At 34.4% G+C, this 20,959-nt stretch overlaps 1 protein-coding gene across 5 annotated transcripts; it reads right to left on the bottom strand.

Moving 5' to 3' along the window:
- Window positions 1-231: 231 nt before the first annotated feature.
- LOC120637593 (antichymotrypsin-2-like) lies at window positions 232-20,461 on the bottom strand. Of its 5 annotated transcripts, none has more exons than XM_039909444.1 (10): window positions 20,184-20,339; window positions 19,313-19,352; window positions 18,961-19,055; window positions 18,460-18,594; window positions 17,662-17,868; window positions 17,368-17,466; window positions 16,818-16,958; window positions 11,228-11,437; window positions 9,057-9,201; window positions 232-771 (listed from the first exon to the last, which is right to left on the bottom strand). In XM_039909444.1, the coding sequence occupies exons 2-10, from the start codon at window positions 19,338-19,340 to the stop codon at window positions 638-640; spliced, it is 1,194 nt and encodes a 397-aa protein (XP_039765378.1). In that variant the 5' UTR covers window positions 19,341-19,352; window positions 20,184-20,339; the 3' UTR covers window positions 232-637. The 5 variants fall into 5 exon arrangements, with proteins under 5 accessions (XP_039765378.1, XP_039765379.1, XP_039765376.1 ...); XM_039909445.1 differs by lacking the exon at window positions 232-771 and adding an exon at window positions 1,890-3,354; XM_039909442.1 differs by lacking the exon at window positions 232-771 and adding an exon at window positions 3,363-3,530.
- Window positions 20,462-20,959: the final 498 nt, after the last annotated feature.

Genomic DNA, 20,959 nt, shown 5'->3' with positions numbered 1-20,959 from the left:
AAGGGAGAGGGATTGAAGTATTTTGTGTAGATTTGATTCTAATAGAGATAAAATTAAATTACCAGTTATTCAGCAAACCTGGCCCCACTATTTTAGTTGTTCTTCAAATGACCCTCGTTCAAGTTACCCTGTACTTATAGATAAAATTATGGATTTGGGTTTTAATAAAAAAGAAAAACATTTAGGTATCAATAAATAAAATTTAATAAGCAACAATAAATAAATACTTACAAATACTGCTATGTATGTATAATAAATTGCACTTTGTACTCTCTTATTTCTGACGGAACATTATATTAAATATTAAATTATATAACACATTTGAACTCTTACATGTATCTAAATTAAATGCATTATTTGGTAAAAGGGCATATAAAATATAAACATAGACTACTTAAACCAATATACACACTGACATATTAAAATGTTTCTACTTGTAATGCTTGGCATAAACGTGTGTCTGGACTTTTAAACCTTAACATTAAAAATAGTTAAGGCAATCGCGTGAATTGTCAATCAGTAGTGGTTCCATGCAAAAATGTTAGAATTAATAAAACATGCTCAGATTTCAGCATGTCAAATCGTTAACATTAATGTTATATTCGAAACATTCAACATTAATGTTCGAAACGTTTGTCTACTTTCCATAAAATGTAGCAGTAAAATAGATTGTATTGTCAGCAACGACAGCGGCGATGAACGGATGGTCAGCATTGAAGCTCGGCACGGGTTCCGCGTCTAGCATTGCCGAAAACGTCATGATGCCCATTGCTGTAATACAAACAATTATACACCATCATTGCGCCACGCCTTATCAACGTCGTAGCGCCTATATTTTCCTATTGTTTTACAGAAGGCAGTAGTCCTCGAAACGGCGCGTATTGTGAGGAGGTTCCTCACACTGAGCCCTCAAAAGCCCCGCACGAGGAAAGGTGGACGATTTTTATAAATTTTTAATAGTGTGCTTTTCATTTATATAATATGTTTTTATAGGAATAATTGGCGGACCAAGAAGTTGGGCCTTCTGGTCAGAGCAACGTTAACCAGGGAATGCAAGCCCAGGAGGTCTGCCACCGTACTAGGTACTACTAAAAATTAAAGTTCCTAAAATAAATCATAATATATTATAAACTCAATGCTTGTGGGAAAAAAAAATCTGATTTATTAAATATTCTTAGCACTATCATAGCAGATCCTAGAACGTTGATATGGCGTAGCGAATTGTGACTGTTTTACCCGTTTTTAACAAAGACAACAAACCCACTGCGTCATAAGCCTAAGCATGATTTACATCGGCGTCGCTGCTTGCAAAAACAACGGTATCCATAATAATAAATTCGAATGTTTGTTCCCTATATTTAGCATATAAAACTTCCATTGTGTGGATGGACGTAGGATACCAAGAAAAGCACCAAAAAATCGTTCCGATGAGATTTAAAACTAACCTCTGTCAATCTACGAACCACTTAACCTCTTAATCTTGATAAAATTTTGCTTCTATTTGTATTCTGGAGACCGACAAAGAAAACTATTTGAAAAAAAACCGAAAGAAACGCGAACTTAATGGTGGGCATCAGTTAGTGTTATTGTAACTGACATACGCCCGTGACGTAGGAACTAACTTTTTTTTAAATCCCGTGGGAATAAAGTTACCTAAGTAAATAAGTATAAAGTCTCGAGATACAATCTATTTCTGTGCCAAATTTCATCAAGATCGTTTATGCGGTTGAGCCCGACACTTGTAACATAGAAAGAAACAAACACTCTTGAATTTACAATATAAGTATTGATATTTATGATAAATAAAATATAAATTATAAATATGTATCGTAATACACAGATCGCCATCTAGCCTCAAAGTAAGCGTAAGTGTTATGGGTACTGAAAAGACTGATGAATATTTTTTATAAGTAATATACATAAATACTTATAATATACAGATAAACACAATTTGTTATTATTAAGATGATTCTTGCACTATCCCATGCTCTGGTCAACCAAGAGTTCTTTAATGAACGATGGGCATCAACAGAATCTCGTTAAAATTATAGTTTTTGAACATTTGGTGATTCTTTAAGAACGAATTCTAAAGTTGTTCTCGCAAAACAATGTCTTGTTCGCAAACATTTTAATAAGAAGCCATTATTAAGTTAAAATGGCTTCTTTCATTATTATTTTATATTTAATTAATGTGCTCGCTTATTTGACCGTAACATGATACATTATTTTGATTACTAGTTATATCGCTTTTAAATAACCATGCGCATAAAATTAAAAACATAACCGGGCGTAAATTAAATTGATTATGATGCTAAAAAAAGAGAATACCCATTTTTTATACTAGGTACTATTTTTTTATCAAATAGCTGTTTTTTTGTAGTTTAGATATGTCTATCTCTGTAGTTTAATGCGAGGTCAAAAATAATATTAAAGTTACAATATACAAGAAATATTATTAAAAAAGAAACGCTGAACGAACACGGACGAACAAATATTTTATGAATAATTATAATTTTCAACAGTTAGCTATCGATTTAATATTGTCGTGGTAAATATATGCGAGCAGTATGATAATATAATAAAATTAATACAATAAAGAAAAAAATGTTTATTTAGTAAGTTTGTTACGAGAAATAAATTACGCAAAGTCAGTCATGACTTAGCGAATCCACAAGTGTTAAAAATGATCATAAGTTGCGGTAACAATTATATAACTTTAGGTAGGTAACCATAAAAATAAAATATGGTTAAAGGTTTTTTTTATGAGGATAAGCGAGGTCGTAATATTTGTTTAGTGGGCTATTTAAAAATAAGTGAACGTAGCAGGTTAGTGCATGAATCAAATCATCCAATACAGCAAATATTATCAATGTGCATTGATACACAATCAATAATGATTTTTATATTACTTTTTTGCATTTTGCTCAAGCGTTATGAGCGGAGGAGCACCAATTGCTAGCTGGCCGTGTTGGTGAATCGGCTCGATTGTGAGTATGTTAGCCGCTATTGTGGACAGCACGTTGCATATAATGAGGCAATATAAATAAGGCAAGTGAGCCATATTTAATTTTTGATTTTCATAATTTATTAATAGTATATACTTCAATCAAATAATTAGAATTACATCAAACACTTGCCCGATAAAAAAATATAGATATACTAAATATAGCGTGTTTTATTAAACGTGCTTCGTGATCAGTGTGGATATATTATCGGTGCCTCCTTCGCTTTAGGGTGCGCGGTAGACGCCGATGAAGAGCTCCGTTTGGCCATCAAGCAGCGCGTAGAGGAAAGGCCGATCGGCTTGGAACAGCGGCGAAGGCGGCCGGGCGCACCGCATCATCATCACCATGCCTGTACGCACACAGACTCAGCTCACATCTATAGCTCGTCGCGGGCCGCGCGGTTGCCGGGCGCGGGTACTAGTGTGACAAGCGGCAGCCCATGCGCCATAACACACCACAGTGCGGGCCGGTTCACACGCACGCTCCTCGGCATCGTCGCCGAACGTCGCGTACGCACTGCCCCCACTAGCCAACGGCAATTTAACATTTAACGATATACATACGCCCACACAAATAACCAAAAACACAAACCTTTGCCCGAAACTTAAAACAATGTTAGTGGTGCAAATTTATGCATGCAAACAAGCAGATGCTATTTCTTTTGTATGAAAATATATGAACTTTTTTTTTATTAAACCGATCAAGCATACGGCCTACCTGATGGTAAGAGGAAACCATCGCCTATAAACAGAGAAACAGGTCGCAGGGAATGCAAGGAACACATCCTACAAACTGCCGTCCTGCGTCCATCAACTTAAGATGTAGGTGTTAAGCCATGTGGCCTGTCAATTTAGTTTGGTTTGAACCATTGTGTATCATTAGAACCCGAATTACTACCGACTTATAATAGAACGAATGAAATATGAAGATATCTATATATACCAATAAATTTAAAGACGAATACATTGAATGAGTAGTTAATAGTAAAATTGAATTTAATTTAGTCTAATGGCGAAGTGTATTCATTTATTATAGAAAACTAAGTTTCTTATGTAAGTGACTTAGGTCATTTTATGGGAATAAATGTCTTTAAACCTAAACCTATATATTCTTCTGTAATCCATGCACTAAACTTTTAGCTTTTTTTTATAATCCATCAGTACTTCCGTATTAAAAACCCCATAGGTACACGCTGATAGCTGTGACAGAATTTTAGCTTCCCATCCCTTGAGAAAAGTTAAACTTCAGTATTATTTTTATAAGTGCAGTATTGTTATTTAATGAAAAAAGCGTTGCTTTCATTCATGCGTCAGTCTGCGATCAACTTTTAAGTACATTATTTGTAGTTGCATTATAAAAATACTAAATAATAAGTTTAAAAACGACTATGACCGCACTATGTACTCTATCACAATAACAATTAAAATAATACATTTTTATATGAGAGTTCATCATCTCATCACTGTGTAATATGCACGAAAGTAACTAAAAAATACAATACAACAATATAGAGTAGTTTTGAAATCTGAGGTAGATAATATTTATTCTAATAAAGCCCTCGAAAAATGGTTGCAACTTGTTGTCTTAAAATTTACTTTACAACGTAAATTTAATAATTGCCTGTATATAGTAAAAACCGTTTGGATTTGTATAAACGATATTAGTAATATGGGGCCACCCACATTCAGAAAATGGTTTATTGCATACCGAAAGATATAGTAAATATTTTAATACTTATAATGATTATATACTTCACTAGCGCTTCAGGACGTGGGAACATTTTTTATATAAAATTAAAGCAATTCGGGCGTTTTTTTCCAAGATACCTGTGGTTTGTTTGTACCTGTGGGTGTGCCTGTGGTTATTGTTTTATAATAATGAGATTCAAACTCATGACAACCGAGTTCAATACTGTGGCTAAACCGCTGTTCTCTTGGCCCTCCATAACGTCAGTCAACTATTAAACATAGCAACACGTCAACTGTCCGTGTTGCCTTAGCTAGAAATTTTATCCATGAATTTGATCGGTGTGGAGATTTATTTAAAAACAATAACGTACATCTAATTTACTTAATATATTGACTAATTTAAATGAAATTCAAATGATCTATTCTTTTGAATAATTTATAAATTTCATTATAAAATTGTAATTTAGTTTAAGATTTTCACACACCAACTAGTAGAATATACTAAGCTGTTTACAATGTAACTAGATCTGTATTTACCATAATTCTTGTAAATAAATATATTGTTATTAGTTCAATTATAGAATAATAAATTTAGAAACGTTTGATATATCGCACATATTGATTTTATATCACGCGACTAATAGTTTAAAAAAATAAAAACCATTGAAGCTTTAATACATAAAATAAAACGGATCGCATTATCGGCCCCGTGTCCTGCAGACCATCAATAAGAAGAACTGAGCTTTCAACGGTTTTTATAAATACGATATTTATATGCTGAAATTAATAATCAATATAATTCAAAACCTTCAGATTTGCGAGCAAAATTTGTAGAGCCATGGATGGGTCAACAGGGAACACTAAAAAAAGTATGCTATACGTCCTATATATTTACAATAGCAATATTTGTTATTTTATTAAGTTGTCATATGAGCTGTTTCTTTTTGTGTGCAATGAAGTGTTTTCTATCTATCTATCTATAAATTGCAAAGAAAGTTATTTTCTAATGACAGTAACGAAACGAAGACGACGTTTTTTAAATTATGATTTTTTTTAAGTTATGAAAATAATGTGTTTTCAATTCCTTTGTTCATAGTCGCATAAAAATGTTCTTACGTCCTTGAATGTAGGTCTTAAAACCTATTTTCCGCGGTATGTAGCAGTGAAATGGACGGTATTATCTGCTACAATAGCTGCAAGGAAAGGCCGGTCGGCGATGAACCTCGGTACTGGGGGCTCGTCCATTATAGCTGAACATACCATGAAGGTCATTCCTGAAACACAAACAATTCCAACAATGTCCATATGGAAAACCACTCCAACCCACTTTCTGATAGGTTTGTCTGGTGAGAGGCTTTGGCCGTGGCTAGTTACCACTCTACCGACAAAGACGTGCCGCCAAGCGATTTTATCGTTCGACGGCGCATATAGAAAACGATCATGAGTATGAGTTTAACATAACATCCATACCCCGAACATGTTTTAAGTATTGTTTTATATAACCATATCTCTATTATTCTTATTTTTTATATGTTTATTTGACATATTGGTGTGGTTAGTTCGCGATGAGCATTGAGTGGGGGTCCTGGATTCCCGACGGAAGACGTGGTTCAAGAAAGACTAGATACCAAGCCATCTACCACCAGAAGGCGTTGCAGTGATGGGCTAACTTGTCTGATAGGTTAAAAAAAAACATCATCATCATTCTCTGACTTTTGTCCTATAGCTGGCCACAAACCTCCCCTCTAATAAGAATGAGAAATCGAATTAATTATATAGACATACCATACATTTAGATAAACAACAGCGTTAAGCACGTAGGAACATTTCTATGCGACTTGAAAAGAAATAATTTAACTAAAAAGTTCGAAACCACTTTGATTATATTTCAAAAACACAAACTTCTCTTCGTCTAGAATTAGAAACTTGCTATAATGACTAGTAGCTCATTTTTTAAATAGATTTTCAGTCAAGAAATCCTAAATCCTATACCTAATCCTATTTTTTGCTAGTCAGCCGTAATAATTGTTGACTGAAAATTAATTAATATTTTAAAAAAAGAAACCATCTCAGGGTATTGTATACAAATAAGTATTCAATAGCTGAGTATAAATTACGTTTATTTTATGAGACAGCTTATATCTTGGTAACAAATTAAAAATAGTTTTAACTGATTCTAACTTACATATTGCATAAACCAGAATCTTGTGTAATTATATTTGTATAGTGCCAGAAAACGGTGCATGAAAAAAAGCACTGATTAGGCAGTATGAGCAGATCTCTGACCTAGATATTTATAATCAAAGTGTCACGCAAAGTGATCAAAACAGTCGTAATATCCATGTATTATCGTCGGCTTAAATTATCCTACTAGTTAGTTCGGTTCGGTTGGATAAATGTCCTGAATCAATTGGCTTGTTTTATGCACTTCTTGTATAATCTTCTATTTACGGATAAACGCAGAAAGGCGAAAGCATTAGCATGCATGTGAATGGTGTATCAATCCTCGAGTTTAAGAATACTACTCTACTTTCGGTATACATAGAATAGAATCGCGATACAGATGTCACCGCGCCTCCTCTTCCCACGAGGCGACTGAGGGAATATAATGGAAAAAGGGCAACAGCATCTTGTGCTACCCGTTAGTGTGGCGCTTATAGGCAAACCCTTTTGTTGGAATAGGCCTTTAGTCTTTAGGCTTTGCATCAATAGATGAGTGATGACACCTATTGCATTCGCAAAATTCAGCACTTCCGTAGGCAAGGCATTTTTCAGTGAGGATAATTAAACCAATTTTGGATATATTTATGCGTTTAAATTAAATTACTTTTTATTCAATCAGTAAAAGCTACATACTATTATGTGTTATGACTTAAAATAATTTTATAATTAAACATACAGAATAGAGCATGTAGTATACAAGTAGTCAAGCCTTTTAATTGGATCATGCTTGACTAGTTTTATATAGATTAAAAAAAATACATTATAAAAATAGAAATGATTACAAATCAACGCGCGTGAGTTCAATGATTGCCGATAGTGATGATCATTTTATATACATTTAGTTATATTATAAACTGCCATATCTTGCAGCTGACAGACAGCTTTATAATTAACTGAATTGATATAATTGAATGAATATTTGTACGATATTTACTAATTCAGGCAAACAACGATGTATAAGCACAGGACGACGTGTTAACAGTTATGACTTTTTGACGAAACAATTTTTCATCATGAATCAAACTTTATTGTTATGATAATGAAAAATGACAAGATAAAAGTTACACCCCAAGCCTTGCATGCACCCCAAAAGCGCAAATCAACAAACATATTCCATCATACAGGATTTTAGGCATTCAATATCGTACCTCTGTAGTCGTTATTCGGACAGATACATACTTACAAAAAACAAAATAATTAACTTTAATAACAGGGGGAAGTTTTCAGTCCTTCACAATTATTGTCATCATCTTTTTTTCATCAAAGAAAAAAAAAATATTGTCATCACCATTTCAGGTCAACAAATAGACTTACCACTGCTGTACATAGGTTTTGGAGGGAATTCTACATACCACGGTCTTGTGTCGCTTGGATTCAGCGGCTAGATCCATCCACCTCGTCGGAGGCCTATCAACGCTGCGTTTACCTGCTGCTACTTAAATGGCGCGAGGTCGCAATTGTATGTAGTTTTTATTTGATTACTATTTAGCGCTTGACCGCGATCTCATTATTTCACGATGCATTGTGAGATTGAAAGGAAACCTAATAAATCCCTAGTCCTCAGTTTCTACGCGGCATCGTACAGGTACGCCAAATCTCTTGGCAGTGCGTCAAGTTGGGTAAGATTGATTCTACTGGCCGCGGCAGAGTCTCCCACCGTTACTTTGACCACACAACTTTTTATTAGGCAATTATTTATTTTTCTTTTCGTAAATTGGGGCCATAACTCCCGTCATTTATAGACAGATTTTCAAAATTTTTGTTTTTTTTTGTTCGAAAGAGCTTTATCCCGAAATGGTCCCATTTAAATCTTGTATAGATTAGATGAAGAAAGCAAAGAACCGCGATTGCTGCTATTGCGTAAACATGCATTGTTTACGCAATCAAACAACTTAACATCACGCCTGTACACTCGAAAAGGAAAGCAGATGTATTCATTACATCGTGGTACACCAATATCTTCAAAATTTGATAACGTTGCGTCTAACCGGAAAAACTCGATTTGGTTCGACTCAGCAACATGTAGTATGTCCGGCCCATTACTCTAACCTTATTATGACTACTGGTCAGAGTTTTTATATGATATTACCTAAAACCCTGCAGGACATGTGTATAAACCTACTATTTAAAAAAAACATACCCGTAGCCGCTGTGGCCTCGGCGCCTTCCTCGTTGACTTCAATAAAGGCTTTCTGTACAGCCTTGGACACGTAGATCTCCTCCGGCTTGTTAAGAATCTTCGATAGTCCAGAATTACCACGGTTGAAGATCGATTTGATGCCGAGCTGTAATAATTTTTACATGGTTTTTAAGGATTCCGAACTTCACAATCCTCGCTCAGCCTAAAAAATCCCGCTCGGAAAAGGCCACTTCTGTCATAGTAACTGAGAGGATATTAGATTACAAGACCTACAACGCTGCTCTAAAGCGGGGTGGCTCCAACGACTACTATCATAAGTTGACGATAATAACTGGGAACGACATTTTAAGACGCTGTCCGAAGCACGGTTTCGCTATGTAAATAACTTTACTAGCTAACTTTACTAAGCTAGTCCTTCTACGGCTCTCCTCATTTCTGATAACAGTGAAATGCTCCGAGCTCTCCGCGTCGTAATAAACGTGGTAATAAAATTGTTGTTTCCAATTTTAGTAATAGTTTAGCTTTTTGTTACAGAGCTCGTCCGGGGAATAATACCTCCATGTTTATCTCTGCAGCACGGATAGCATGGGCAGGAGAAAACTATATCCCTCTCTTCTCCCACAGATTTATCCACTCTCAAAGCACTGGCGCACAAGTTGAAATAATATCTAAATAATATACATGTGTAATAATAACCGGGGATAAACTTCTCCCATTCCATATTCCCTTGCGTTAGCAGGTGGACACGTTAATTATATTATACTTATATTACTCGGGGGATATAATTTTTTTCTCTTGCCCGTGCTAGCCCTGCTGGTGTAATTACAGGCACATAAGGTTTAGCACCTACGCTTTAGGTTGATGGACATAGTGCAGGGTCAGTTGTTAGGACGCGTTCCTTGAATGCTTGCGAAGTGTTGCTCTGTTATAGGCGATGTGTGGCTTTGTTTATAGGCAATGGTTTTGATAGGTTGGATTGCTCAGTCAATCGCAACATAAATTCCTAAAAAACGTTTATCTGCGCAAAAATACTTCACTGTTATATAAATAGAATATGAACAACCAATCAATACTCAGTAATTATCGAAATCCTTAACGTCTACCATTATCTTATCTTGAAAAATGCAATGAGTCGCTTTCGCGTAATATTAATCGGTCCACAGATAACATTCTTTACATGTACAAAAATGTGTTTGGGAAAACATTATTCACATATTTATTTTTGACTCTATGCGTAAGAAGAAAATTTTCCTTTTGGTTCTATTACACTCGATAGGATAACTATTATACGAATATTAGACAAAATACTATGAACTAGCAGGCCATGTCACGCCCGACAGAGAGGTATACAACGGGTTCCCCGGGCGACTAACAAAGCCAACAAGAGGGAGATGCCGTGTTGGTTTTTAGTTTGGGCATACCCTTTTAGAGGGAGGAGTCCCACTTTACCTCCGTCGTGCCCAAGGGTCGGAGGAAGCTATAAAGCTTTTCCACCACGACAAAAAAAAAGCCCTGTCCCTCCAATGATTAATTAATAAATAAAGTGATCGTGTCATCACTGAAACATATAAGTAGTAACAGGGTATAACACCACGCTTATTTCTGCCACCAAGCAGCAATGTTGCAATGTTGTGTTCCGGTCTGAAGGGCGTGGGTGCCGGGGTTATTAAAAGCACTCGAGGCTTAACACCTACGCCGACACAAGACAGCATGTTGCAGGACGTGTTCCTTGGCTGCCCTGCGAAATGTTGTTCTGTTTCTAGGCTATGGTTTTCCACTAACTATCAGGTAAAGAATTTTGTTTGTTTACTCGAACGCGTTGATCTCAGTAACTAATGGACCGATTTGAAAAAAAATCTTTCAGTTTTGATAGCCCATATATCAAGCAAGGCTATTGGCTATATATCATCACACTAAGACCAATAGGAGCATAGCACCAATAAAGAATGTTCCAAAATAGGGTTATTTTTTCTTTGAGAGCTTCCGCTGCGTGCGTTGCGTGTTTACGTTAGTTTCGATCAAATCATGCATGACAACGTTGCTCACTTCTATTCTTCTATCTGATTGGCGGATTACTGCTAAAGTACTATTTAAGTGTCAAAAAAATAAAGAAAATAAACAGCAACACGGTCATCTGCAAAAAAGTATTCTATTAAGACAAAAAGTTATACCTTTGGCAGAACTTCACCGAGGTCGATTTCGGTTTCAATCTTGAACTTAGGAATGCTAACTTGGACCTTCGTGTTATACATTTTGTCCAGTTCAGCCAAGAGGTCGTAGCCCTCGGCCAGCTTCTTTAGCACCGTGTCCAAGCCGGTGATCTCGTTAGGCAAAAGTATAAGCATGCTGGCTTCATTGCCGACGTATGAGATTCGGAGCAACTGAAACAATGTTAGATTGCATTCCACTATAGATTTGGGAGTGGCCTTTTGTCCAACGCACTAAAGGCCTCTTCCAAATCCAACCGAAGGGTTTGCCCATGATCACCACGCTGGGCTGGCAGGTTCGTAATCTCAGTAGATGATAGCAGTAGAAATACTCAGAGGATGCTGCTGGCCGTAGGAAGAGGTGAAGAGGTGACAACTGTATTCTGATCTGCCGTCACCACACGGCGGTTATTTAGATTGCATTGGATGTGCGTTACTCATAAAAACTAGCTGATACCCTAAACTTAAACAGCTTGGAACTAATGGTGCCGTCACTAAGATTTGTAAGATATTATAACTAAAAAATGGCTAAAAATTGGATAAAACTACCAAAAGCATACACTATTTAGAGACAAAATATTATTTAAATTAACAATGGTTAATTATCACCCAAAAAGAACCGGTGTTTATAAATTTTTATTGGTAAAACATCAAATTTCATGGTGCTAAATGAAATAACCGAAAATCCATCAAAACTTATTGGGTTCTCAACGTTATCTAAGAAACTCCTGTGTACAATTCTGCCGCACAAAAGAAGACTTTTTGACGTTATACTAAAACTAAGTTAAGACTTGTCCTGCATCTGCAAAAATAGCTCTATCTACGTATTTAATCATTTTTTCTCGGAAACCGTAAGAAGTTGTAAGATACGTACAATTTACTCAGTTTTAGCGTAATGTCAAAAAGTAGCCTTTTTATTGGCACTGTAATACTTCGAAACACATTTGAAAAATATAAATTATGCCGATTAAAAATTATCAGTCATCGTATAAGCTAGGCTAATTCTATTTGTTTTCACAACTCCCTCAATATGGGTATTAAATCTAAGGGACTAATAGAATAATGTACACTATATTATACGTTGGGAGTGTTTAAATTTTAAATTTATATTTGAACAATTCTTGCCTTGTTTCTTGTATGCCTACATATACAGGATGTTTGGTGCATCGTGTGCCAAATCGAATCTGATGATTGGAGGGGTCTTTGGCTATCTCTTCAGCCCTCGTAAAAAAATCTTGCTCAAACGGTTTTTTTTATACTGATTTTAAATTGTTTTTTTAAAAATTGTAAAAATTCTACATTTAAATTTTAATAAAAAATAAAGTTGTTAAGTATTAATTAATTTTCTTTTTAATCTTTAATTTGTAACGTTTTACGCTTCTTTTGAAACTAGAATTACACGCCAGCAACATCTAGTTTTTGTTTTACAGCCCCGCAAAGTTTTTTTTACGTAAAAAAATAAGCTTGAACGTCAACTTTCGGTTTTAATAAAAAAAAAACTAAAAGTGATCATGTTCTTCCAATTTTTTTAAAACATCTCTGGACTGTCCCCTTTCTAATGGTGTGCAATATGCCATGAAAAGTAATTAGTAACATCACTAATTTTCAAATTTTCTAAACTTAGTCACAATTTTCTAATATTCAACAGATGAAAGAAAAACAAGTTTTTGCGTAAATAAAACTCACAAGCAGGTAAAATTTTTAAATTTCGTAGGTTTTACTTGAAATAAAAATAATACATTGCATTTGAAACATTTATTTCATAATTTTTACAAATTCTGCTCAAATTGTTCACCCCTGTTTCGAATGCAGGCCCGACATCTTTGACGTATTGTTACAGTTGTAGTCCGAAGCCGTATTTCGTTCTTAATTGTACCGAAGGCCGCTTCTATGCGTTGTATTAGTACCTCCCTCGTTGGGACTTCTGTGGCGTATACTAGCTCTTTGGCACGTCCCCAGACATAAAAATCTAACGGAGTTAAGTCTGGGGAACGTGGAGGCCATGCAATAGGCCCATCGCGCCCAATCCACGAATTGGGGAACACATTATCGAGGTATTCCCTCACAGTTAAACGCCAATGCGCGGGACAGCCGTCATTTTGAAATACTATGGGCACATCTTCATTAAACACGGGCACCTCGGCCAATAATTCCGGCAGATCATTTTGCAGGAACTCTAAATAATTATCGCCATTTAAGTTATCAGGCAGGTATAACTTTATGAAAGAGACAGAAAATGTCATCTGCCTTGTGAATTGTGAGTGTTATTTACGCAAACCCTTGTTTTTCTTTCACCTGTTGAATATTAGAAAATTGCGACCAAGTTTAGAAAATTTGAAAATTAGTGATGTTACTAATTACTTTTCATGGCATATTGCACACCATTAGAAAGGGGACAGTCCAGAGATGTTTTAAAAAAATTGGAAGAACATGATCACTTTTAGTTTTTTTTTTATTAAAACCGAAAGTTGACGTTCAAGCTTATTTTTTTACGTAAAAAAAACTTTGCGGGGCTGTAAAACAAAAACTAGATGTTGCTGGCGTGTAATTCTAGTTTCAAAAGAAGCGTAAAACGTTACAAATTAAAGATTAAAAAGAAAATTAATTAATACTTAACAACTTTATTTTTTATTAAAATTTAAATGTAGAATTTTTACAATTTTTAAAAAAACAATTTAAAATCAGTATAAAAAAAACCGTTTGAGCAAGATTTTTTTACGAGGGCTGAAGAGATAGCCAAAGACCCCTCCAATCATCAGATTCGATTTGGCACACGATGCACCAAACATCCTGTATAAACACGAAGCGACAAACGCACCGGTTCGATAAGCTGCAAGAATACCTATAACTTAACTTAAGTATAAACTCACCATAGTGAATTTCAAAAAAACTATTTCCGCGTGTTTGTTCACATAAAACTAGCGATGGCGACGTCCTTTGCATATTGATGTTTTCAACACTCAGATGATAGGTACTTCATAAGTTCAGAATTTATAAAAAACCTGCTAATTTAGTGTAGTGCAAAGATTTTGATTTATGTAGATACACATGTAACTGTACTAAATTTAGCTGTTCTTCGATATCAACGGCTATTTAGTGGATATCTAATGAAGATAGTCTGAGATCAACAACAGGTCAATCTTCATAATTCGTGAAGAAGTTATCAATTTTACCAACCATGCTGTCACACGTCGCTTAAACTGAACAATATTGACACATTAAAAGTAGTGTTATCCTTTTCACTACATTAATTTTGGAAAAAGGTAGCACTATTTTTACACCCGTCAATTTAGTTCAGTCTAAGCATACAGGGTATGCACTGATGATGTAAAATGAAAAAAATAGTTATTAAAAGCCTTTTAAGTTTTTAACATTAACTGGAGATTTTTCCATTCTATATCATCATCTGATCGCTTAGTTAATGCCCTGTATGCACGCCACTAACTATTATAATAAGTATGATAGAACAATGTAGTCAGTTTTGTATTTTTCAATCCCTGTTATTAAGTGTGCAGTGTATGTTAAAATCATTCGTTTTTATTATATAACGTTATCATTAGGGCGATAGTTATCAGACAGACAGTGTAAACGATAAGTGTATCGATCCAATGACCAACTTAACCAACAAAAGTTAACGTTTACATTACATATTTATTATACTTACTTATGACAAGATTGGCTAGATGCCCAAAATTCCGTCCACGGAGAGTTCCCGTAGAACTAAAATAATTTATCGGGCTGAAAGATGCCTACATCATTCTCATGTACGCTAGCTATCTTTGTGCTGAATTTTAGCAAGATCAATAGTATTGAATGCTCATAAATAAAGAACTCGGAGAAATCGGGAATGATATCATAATAAGTCGTCCACAACCTAACCAAATCTCTCTCATACATGATCGCTTCACCTATTCAGGGATGAATTTTACGAAAATCGCAACGCTTCACTCTTTATTTATTTTTGTGAGGAAATGTTAATAATTTAGGTTCTTTATATACTTAAAAGTTTCCACCTATAACTTGTTATGGTATGAACTGAATTTTTACTTACCTACTTCACCGCAACATACTTTCCCTTTTTTGAAGTAGGTTAAAAGTGGTGATCCGTAATTCAATATGTTTTGTTATTTGAACTAAGTATTTTATGATATTAATTATTTGGGTCAACCTGATAAACGTTTTAGATAGTATAGGAAAAAGTAACATGCTTGCATGTAAGGAATAATACGAATCTCCATTTATGAAATTATGCAAGTAGGTTCCTCATTCGTTACGAATTTATAAAAATCCACACTTTCTATAATTATTGAAGATAGTTTATAGAACGTAAGAATCCAATACGAGTTTAACAGTGTTAACACTTGGGCGGGAAAAAGTTAGTGTGAAATAATTCGAATGCAACTGAGTGTTGAAGATTAAATGAGAAACTATTTTTTTTTTAATGGAACTTCTTGAAATTACTTACAAATATTCAACTAATAACAGGAATAAAAAAAAATTAATTGTTATCTGTTGCTTTTAAATTCTGAGCCGTTAACTAGCGCGTGGAGTTTACACGCTTTTCGCATTCAGAAGAAACATACCGAATTCGCTAGCTACAGCCTTTACAACATAATTTTACGTTTATTAAATAATATAACATACAAAAATAAAAGCAAACATTAGTTTGTTTTGCTTAGAAACCATTACCGAGAACGAAATCCATTTGACGCATTCCAGACCGCTCAAATTGTTTATTATTTTTAGCCTATTTCTAAAACCTGCTGTACCCGATAGCAAAGTTTCGAATCTATAGCGTTAGAATTAAAGTTTCAAGTCCAGATTTATCAACAAAAAAGCTTGAGAATTTTTATCGCGTATTTTTATCTTGTGCCGAGACGAAATAAACGGCGTGGTTCCCCACGATAAGTGATCTCAATATTGATAAGTACCCACTCAAGAACAGATTTTTGTGATACTCGCCAAACGGTAGCCTCTATGCAATTAAATACAATATATTAAAAAAAAAATATAATTTAAATTACTCATTGTAAAGTCAACCTCTCCCGAGGATGCTCCAGTCGGAGCGAAATGTGCGTACATTGCCGAAAATCTGTTTGGTGCGGAGTGTAAAGATTGAAGAAATTATAAATGACACCATACGGAATTTCCCTAATTAAGCTTAATTTTCATAGTATATTGGATTTTCATCAATTTAAAAGATTGAATGTGCATCCAACTTACGGTTGTTGTAGAAAAGAACTGAACAATTAAAAATTTGATTGTCATGTAAATAAATTCTTGCAAATTATAAAGACCAAGAATTTCTCTATTGTTGGTTTTCTAGTTTACCAATATTAAAACTAATCTGACTGTCTAGTATAGTAAACTATTAAAATTGAATAAAATTTCTTAGGTCACAAAAGCAACAAGGTGGATACTAGCTACGAAAACTTTACTTACTTTAGTTTTTAATATCATGAGCAGAACTCAGTCAGATTCATCTTACTTGCTTTTTATGTACAGTGCGTAGATCTTTGGAAAGAAAGTTGAAAACAATTATAAAGAAGTTTACCTGCACTCCCAATTCCTGACTTTCCCCATACCAGTAGTCGTCTTCTCTATACATCATGGGAACATCAACAGTGGTTTCCTCATTGATATAGAAAGGCTGATCACTAGTGTTGTTGCGGTCGAATTGTTTACTCCATTGCCCCTAAAACATGGAAGTAATTATAGAAAAATCCTCTTTACAAAAAGATGTGGATTGGTTCACACACCTTTGAGAATATTATGAAAACTCTCAGGCATGCAGTTTTCCTCACTATGTGATAATTCAGTAATAATTTTATTAGAGATAAATACTGAATGGAATCGTATGAGAATATCATTTGTATTCTGCATAATCACTGTTACAAATCTATTGCCATTAAAAATATTATCGAAATTGTAAAATATAAAATTACCTATAAAAATAGTAAACTGCCCGTAGTAACAATTATTGAATTATAGACTGTTTTACCATATGCTTAATTTTTCTGTATTTTTTTTTTAGTTTTATTAAAAAAAATCTCAATAAAATTGGTCAGATATTTTTCTTAACATAACAAGTTAAATAGCAATACCTTAAAGTAAAGTGCGTTAACCAGCACAAGTCGTGTATCCTCATTGAGGCAGTCTGATGTGAGAAGCTCCTTTATTTTGTTATTGGTTTTGCTTTCAACCTGTATTGAAAAAAAACTGGTACACAGACAGAAAATGTACTGTAATGTAATGGCATTGTTGACTTTACTCTGCAAAGTAAACTGTAGGAAGATGTGAAAATGATAAATTGAAGTAAGAAGTTTGTGATAAACAGAGGACATAATAATTTATATCATTAAGTACTTACAGGTAATTTAATTTAAACGAAAACTCACCCATTGGTTGATAAGTTTAGCTGCAGCAGCCCCATTATCAAAATTGAGTTTCTCAAGACCTGCATCGAAAACTTTAATAGCATCATTCTTCAACTGCTCGTTCAAATCATAGTCACCCTCTTTTACATAAACTTTATTAGCAACATTTAGAGTAACACCTTTTACTGCTTTCAGTTTTTGAGATACAGTTGAAAATGCAAAACGAATCTAAAACAATTTTAAATTCCATTACAAGTTGGTCCCATAATCCTCATTTGGTGATTTTATATTGCCTTGTTTTTCGAAATTCCTAGTTCAAGGTTAAAAATTGTTTAATAATAGGATTCTTTTCATACAAATTTATATAATACTAGCTGTTGCCCGCGACTTCGTCTGCGTTTGATTTTGTTTTTGATGTGGCATTAAATTTAGTTGTAGGTCTAAAAAAAATTAAAGTATGTAGTATCGCTAAGCCTGAAATGAGGGGTTTGCTGCTGTCCGCAGAGGAGTTCTGTCCTCTATATCCAACCACAGTTTCGGCAAAATTAAACACATATTATAACCTCTATAGTATAAAAAAAATTATTTAAATCGGTTATAATTTGTAGGAGTTATGGTGTAAAATCGTCAAACACTCATACCCTCTCCCGAAGGAACCGAGCTTAATGTCGGGATTAAAAGTATCCTATATTACTTCTTACACTTCCAAGAATATGTGTACAAAGTTTTATGAGGATTGGTTAAGTAGTTTTTGTGTGAAAGCGTAACAAACAAACTTACATTCACATTTATAATATTAGTAGGGATATATGTACTTACAGCATCATCATCAGGAATGCCGAGTCCAGTCAAAAGTTCAGAATGAGCATCTCCCTCAGATCCTAAAGCAACAAGGGCCAAAACGAATTCTGCTGATAAAGGTGAGGACACCACATTCTTGGTCTTGTCTAGTTCCTAAAAAATTACAGATTGTTTAAAAAAATAAGTTAAATTATTAACAAATCCTAAAATTAATATAAAACTAAAACTAAAAACCTTTGATTTTGGTGTTACAGTGTTGTATAAAGTTAAAGATATAAATTAAAACTTTATAGCTAATATGATTTTTATGATAGTTTAAACCAAAACTGAAAAAATTAAAACCTTTGCTTGTGTTATAGAATACTAAGCATTAGTGTTACAATATCTGATATGGATTTACAAAATTATTGCTTTTAAGAAGTTGACTCATGACATCCTTGGTACCCAAGACACCATTGTAATGGGTGAATTCTCATAGTATTCTTAAACTGGTCAGTATTCTTCTATCTAGAAACTTACATTACAAAATCTGGCTGAAAACTGGGCAATGGACGAGGAGAGAGCCTTTGAATCCATGTTTGAGCTCACTGTCTGAACTGACGCGTAAAGAACAGCTGTAAATGAAAGTTTAAATTGAAGGGAAATTCACAAATTTATGTAAAAATTTCGATGAGCGTGCCAAAGTGTAACAACTACTGCTTAGTCAGAGCGAATGATGTCATACTGGGTGGCAGACCGGCTTTTATAGAAAACGTAGAACACAACATAAACAAAAAAAAACCGGCATTTGGTTCCGAAGTAACGTTGACACGATAATATTTAGACGTCTTACCGAAATGAATTGCAAAGAGTAATAGAAATTAATAGTTACAAATGCAGAAGGCAGTGCGGATCCACATTGATGGGCGATTATAGTCGTAAAAATATAATAGGCCCGTTTTGACATTTGTCATCGCGACGTAACTAGTTATGGAACCATAAGACTCTGTACTCGATACTCACGATAAATCAATTCAAGTTTGTATCAGTACTGGATTGATATTATTATGTATTGTAAAGTGTTCGTTCGTTCAAAGTATTCCTTTAACTTCACAACCAATACGCGTAACTGGCTGTTGATTATACGTCCACTTTTCAACATGTTGAAACAGAGTTAGTACTATATAAAAACAAACACAAAAATCGAGTCAAATCACTATGTTTAAATTAATGTCCAAAATAGAAGAGCCATAGTTAACGTAAAAGTAAACAATATATATCAAACTTAAACGAGCGCACAGTCAACTTTACAAGATGAGGAACGAAAAACTGCGCAGTGCGCGCGGGGACGCTTCAGTCATGTGCCGCTTGGTCAGATACATCAACTCAGACTCATTATTTAGAACCCATTTTGAGAACCAAGCTCATTCGTTGCAGTAAAAATAACTACACAATATATAATTTCGATATTCAGTAAAAAAATGGTTACAGCTCTAGTATAAAAAAAAAAAAGACTGAGAACGTAACTGTTTTCGGAACGTTTCGCAACAATTATAAATTGCATGCTACTATGAAGTAAGCGCAAAAAGAATACTCGCGATATATTCTTTCGTATTATTTAACGTCCCAAAAAAATTTACGTATTTTTTAAAACACTGTATGTAATTGATTTTTATTTTTTTGTTTCTTTCAGTTTCGTTCCAAGTTACATTCTATGGTCTTGCACAAATGTCAAAACGGGCCTATTACATTTTTACGACTATAGTTGTTCTTGGTATCAAAAATAGATAAGGTATGTAGATTAACCGGTGATTATTATTCGTATCGTGTAAAACTATTGAAAGTTGCCAACTTGAAAGTAGGTACAATCTAAAGACTTCTTCTGTTGTTCCGTATGGATAATAACACTTGAAAAGTTTAGTCACCTTGAATTTATGAATCAACACTCAAAGTTTATCACAGAGTTAGTACAAACACGTACAAACACGACTAATTTATAAATACTAATTGACAATTGGCATGGTTATGACAAGTACCAACCATTTTTATGAAGTCTGTGATGACCGACACAGATTATGAGATTGGTTACAACCTAGACGTAACAATCAACCTAAGAACCACAAACCCTACACCAAAATCTGTATGAGAACACAGACCTTACAACCTCTATCCACAATGCCATAACTTTGTAGATGGAGGTTGCACGAAAGATTTCACCAGAATTCGTGAAGAGTAGAAAATGTTTTTCGGAAACAATATACATGTAATTTATTCGGTAAATTCAGTTAAGAGCGATATCTTTATTAAAATAAAAAAGAAAAACTCCGCAATGAAATGCAAAATTACAAATACTTGAAAAACGAGCGTTCGGCTCGTTTTTTACGTCCTCAATTTGTAATTTTTTGGTAGGTATGTCTTCAAATAAACTGTACGACGGCAACAGATTATTATTTTGAATATTTGTTCTGGCGGAAGGCGTTGGTCGTGGCAAGTTACCACCCTACTGTACCGCACGTCTTTGTTGGACGTGCTTTCCGGT

This window comes from Pararge aegeria, chromosome 4, assembly GCF_905163445.1.
Source record: "Pararge aegeria chromosome 4, ilParAegt1.1, whole genome shotgun sequence".
Classification (NCBI taxonomy): Eukaryota; Metazoa; Arthropoda; class Insecta; order Lepidoptera; family Nymphalidae; genus Pararge; species Pararge aegeria.
The sequence above is the reverse complement of the archived record's forward strand: the minus strand, read 5'-3'. Positions and strand labels throughout refer to the sequence as shown.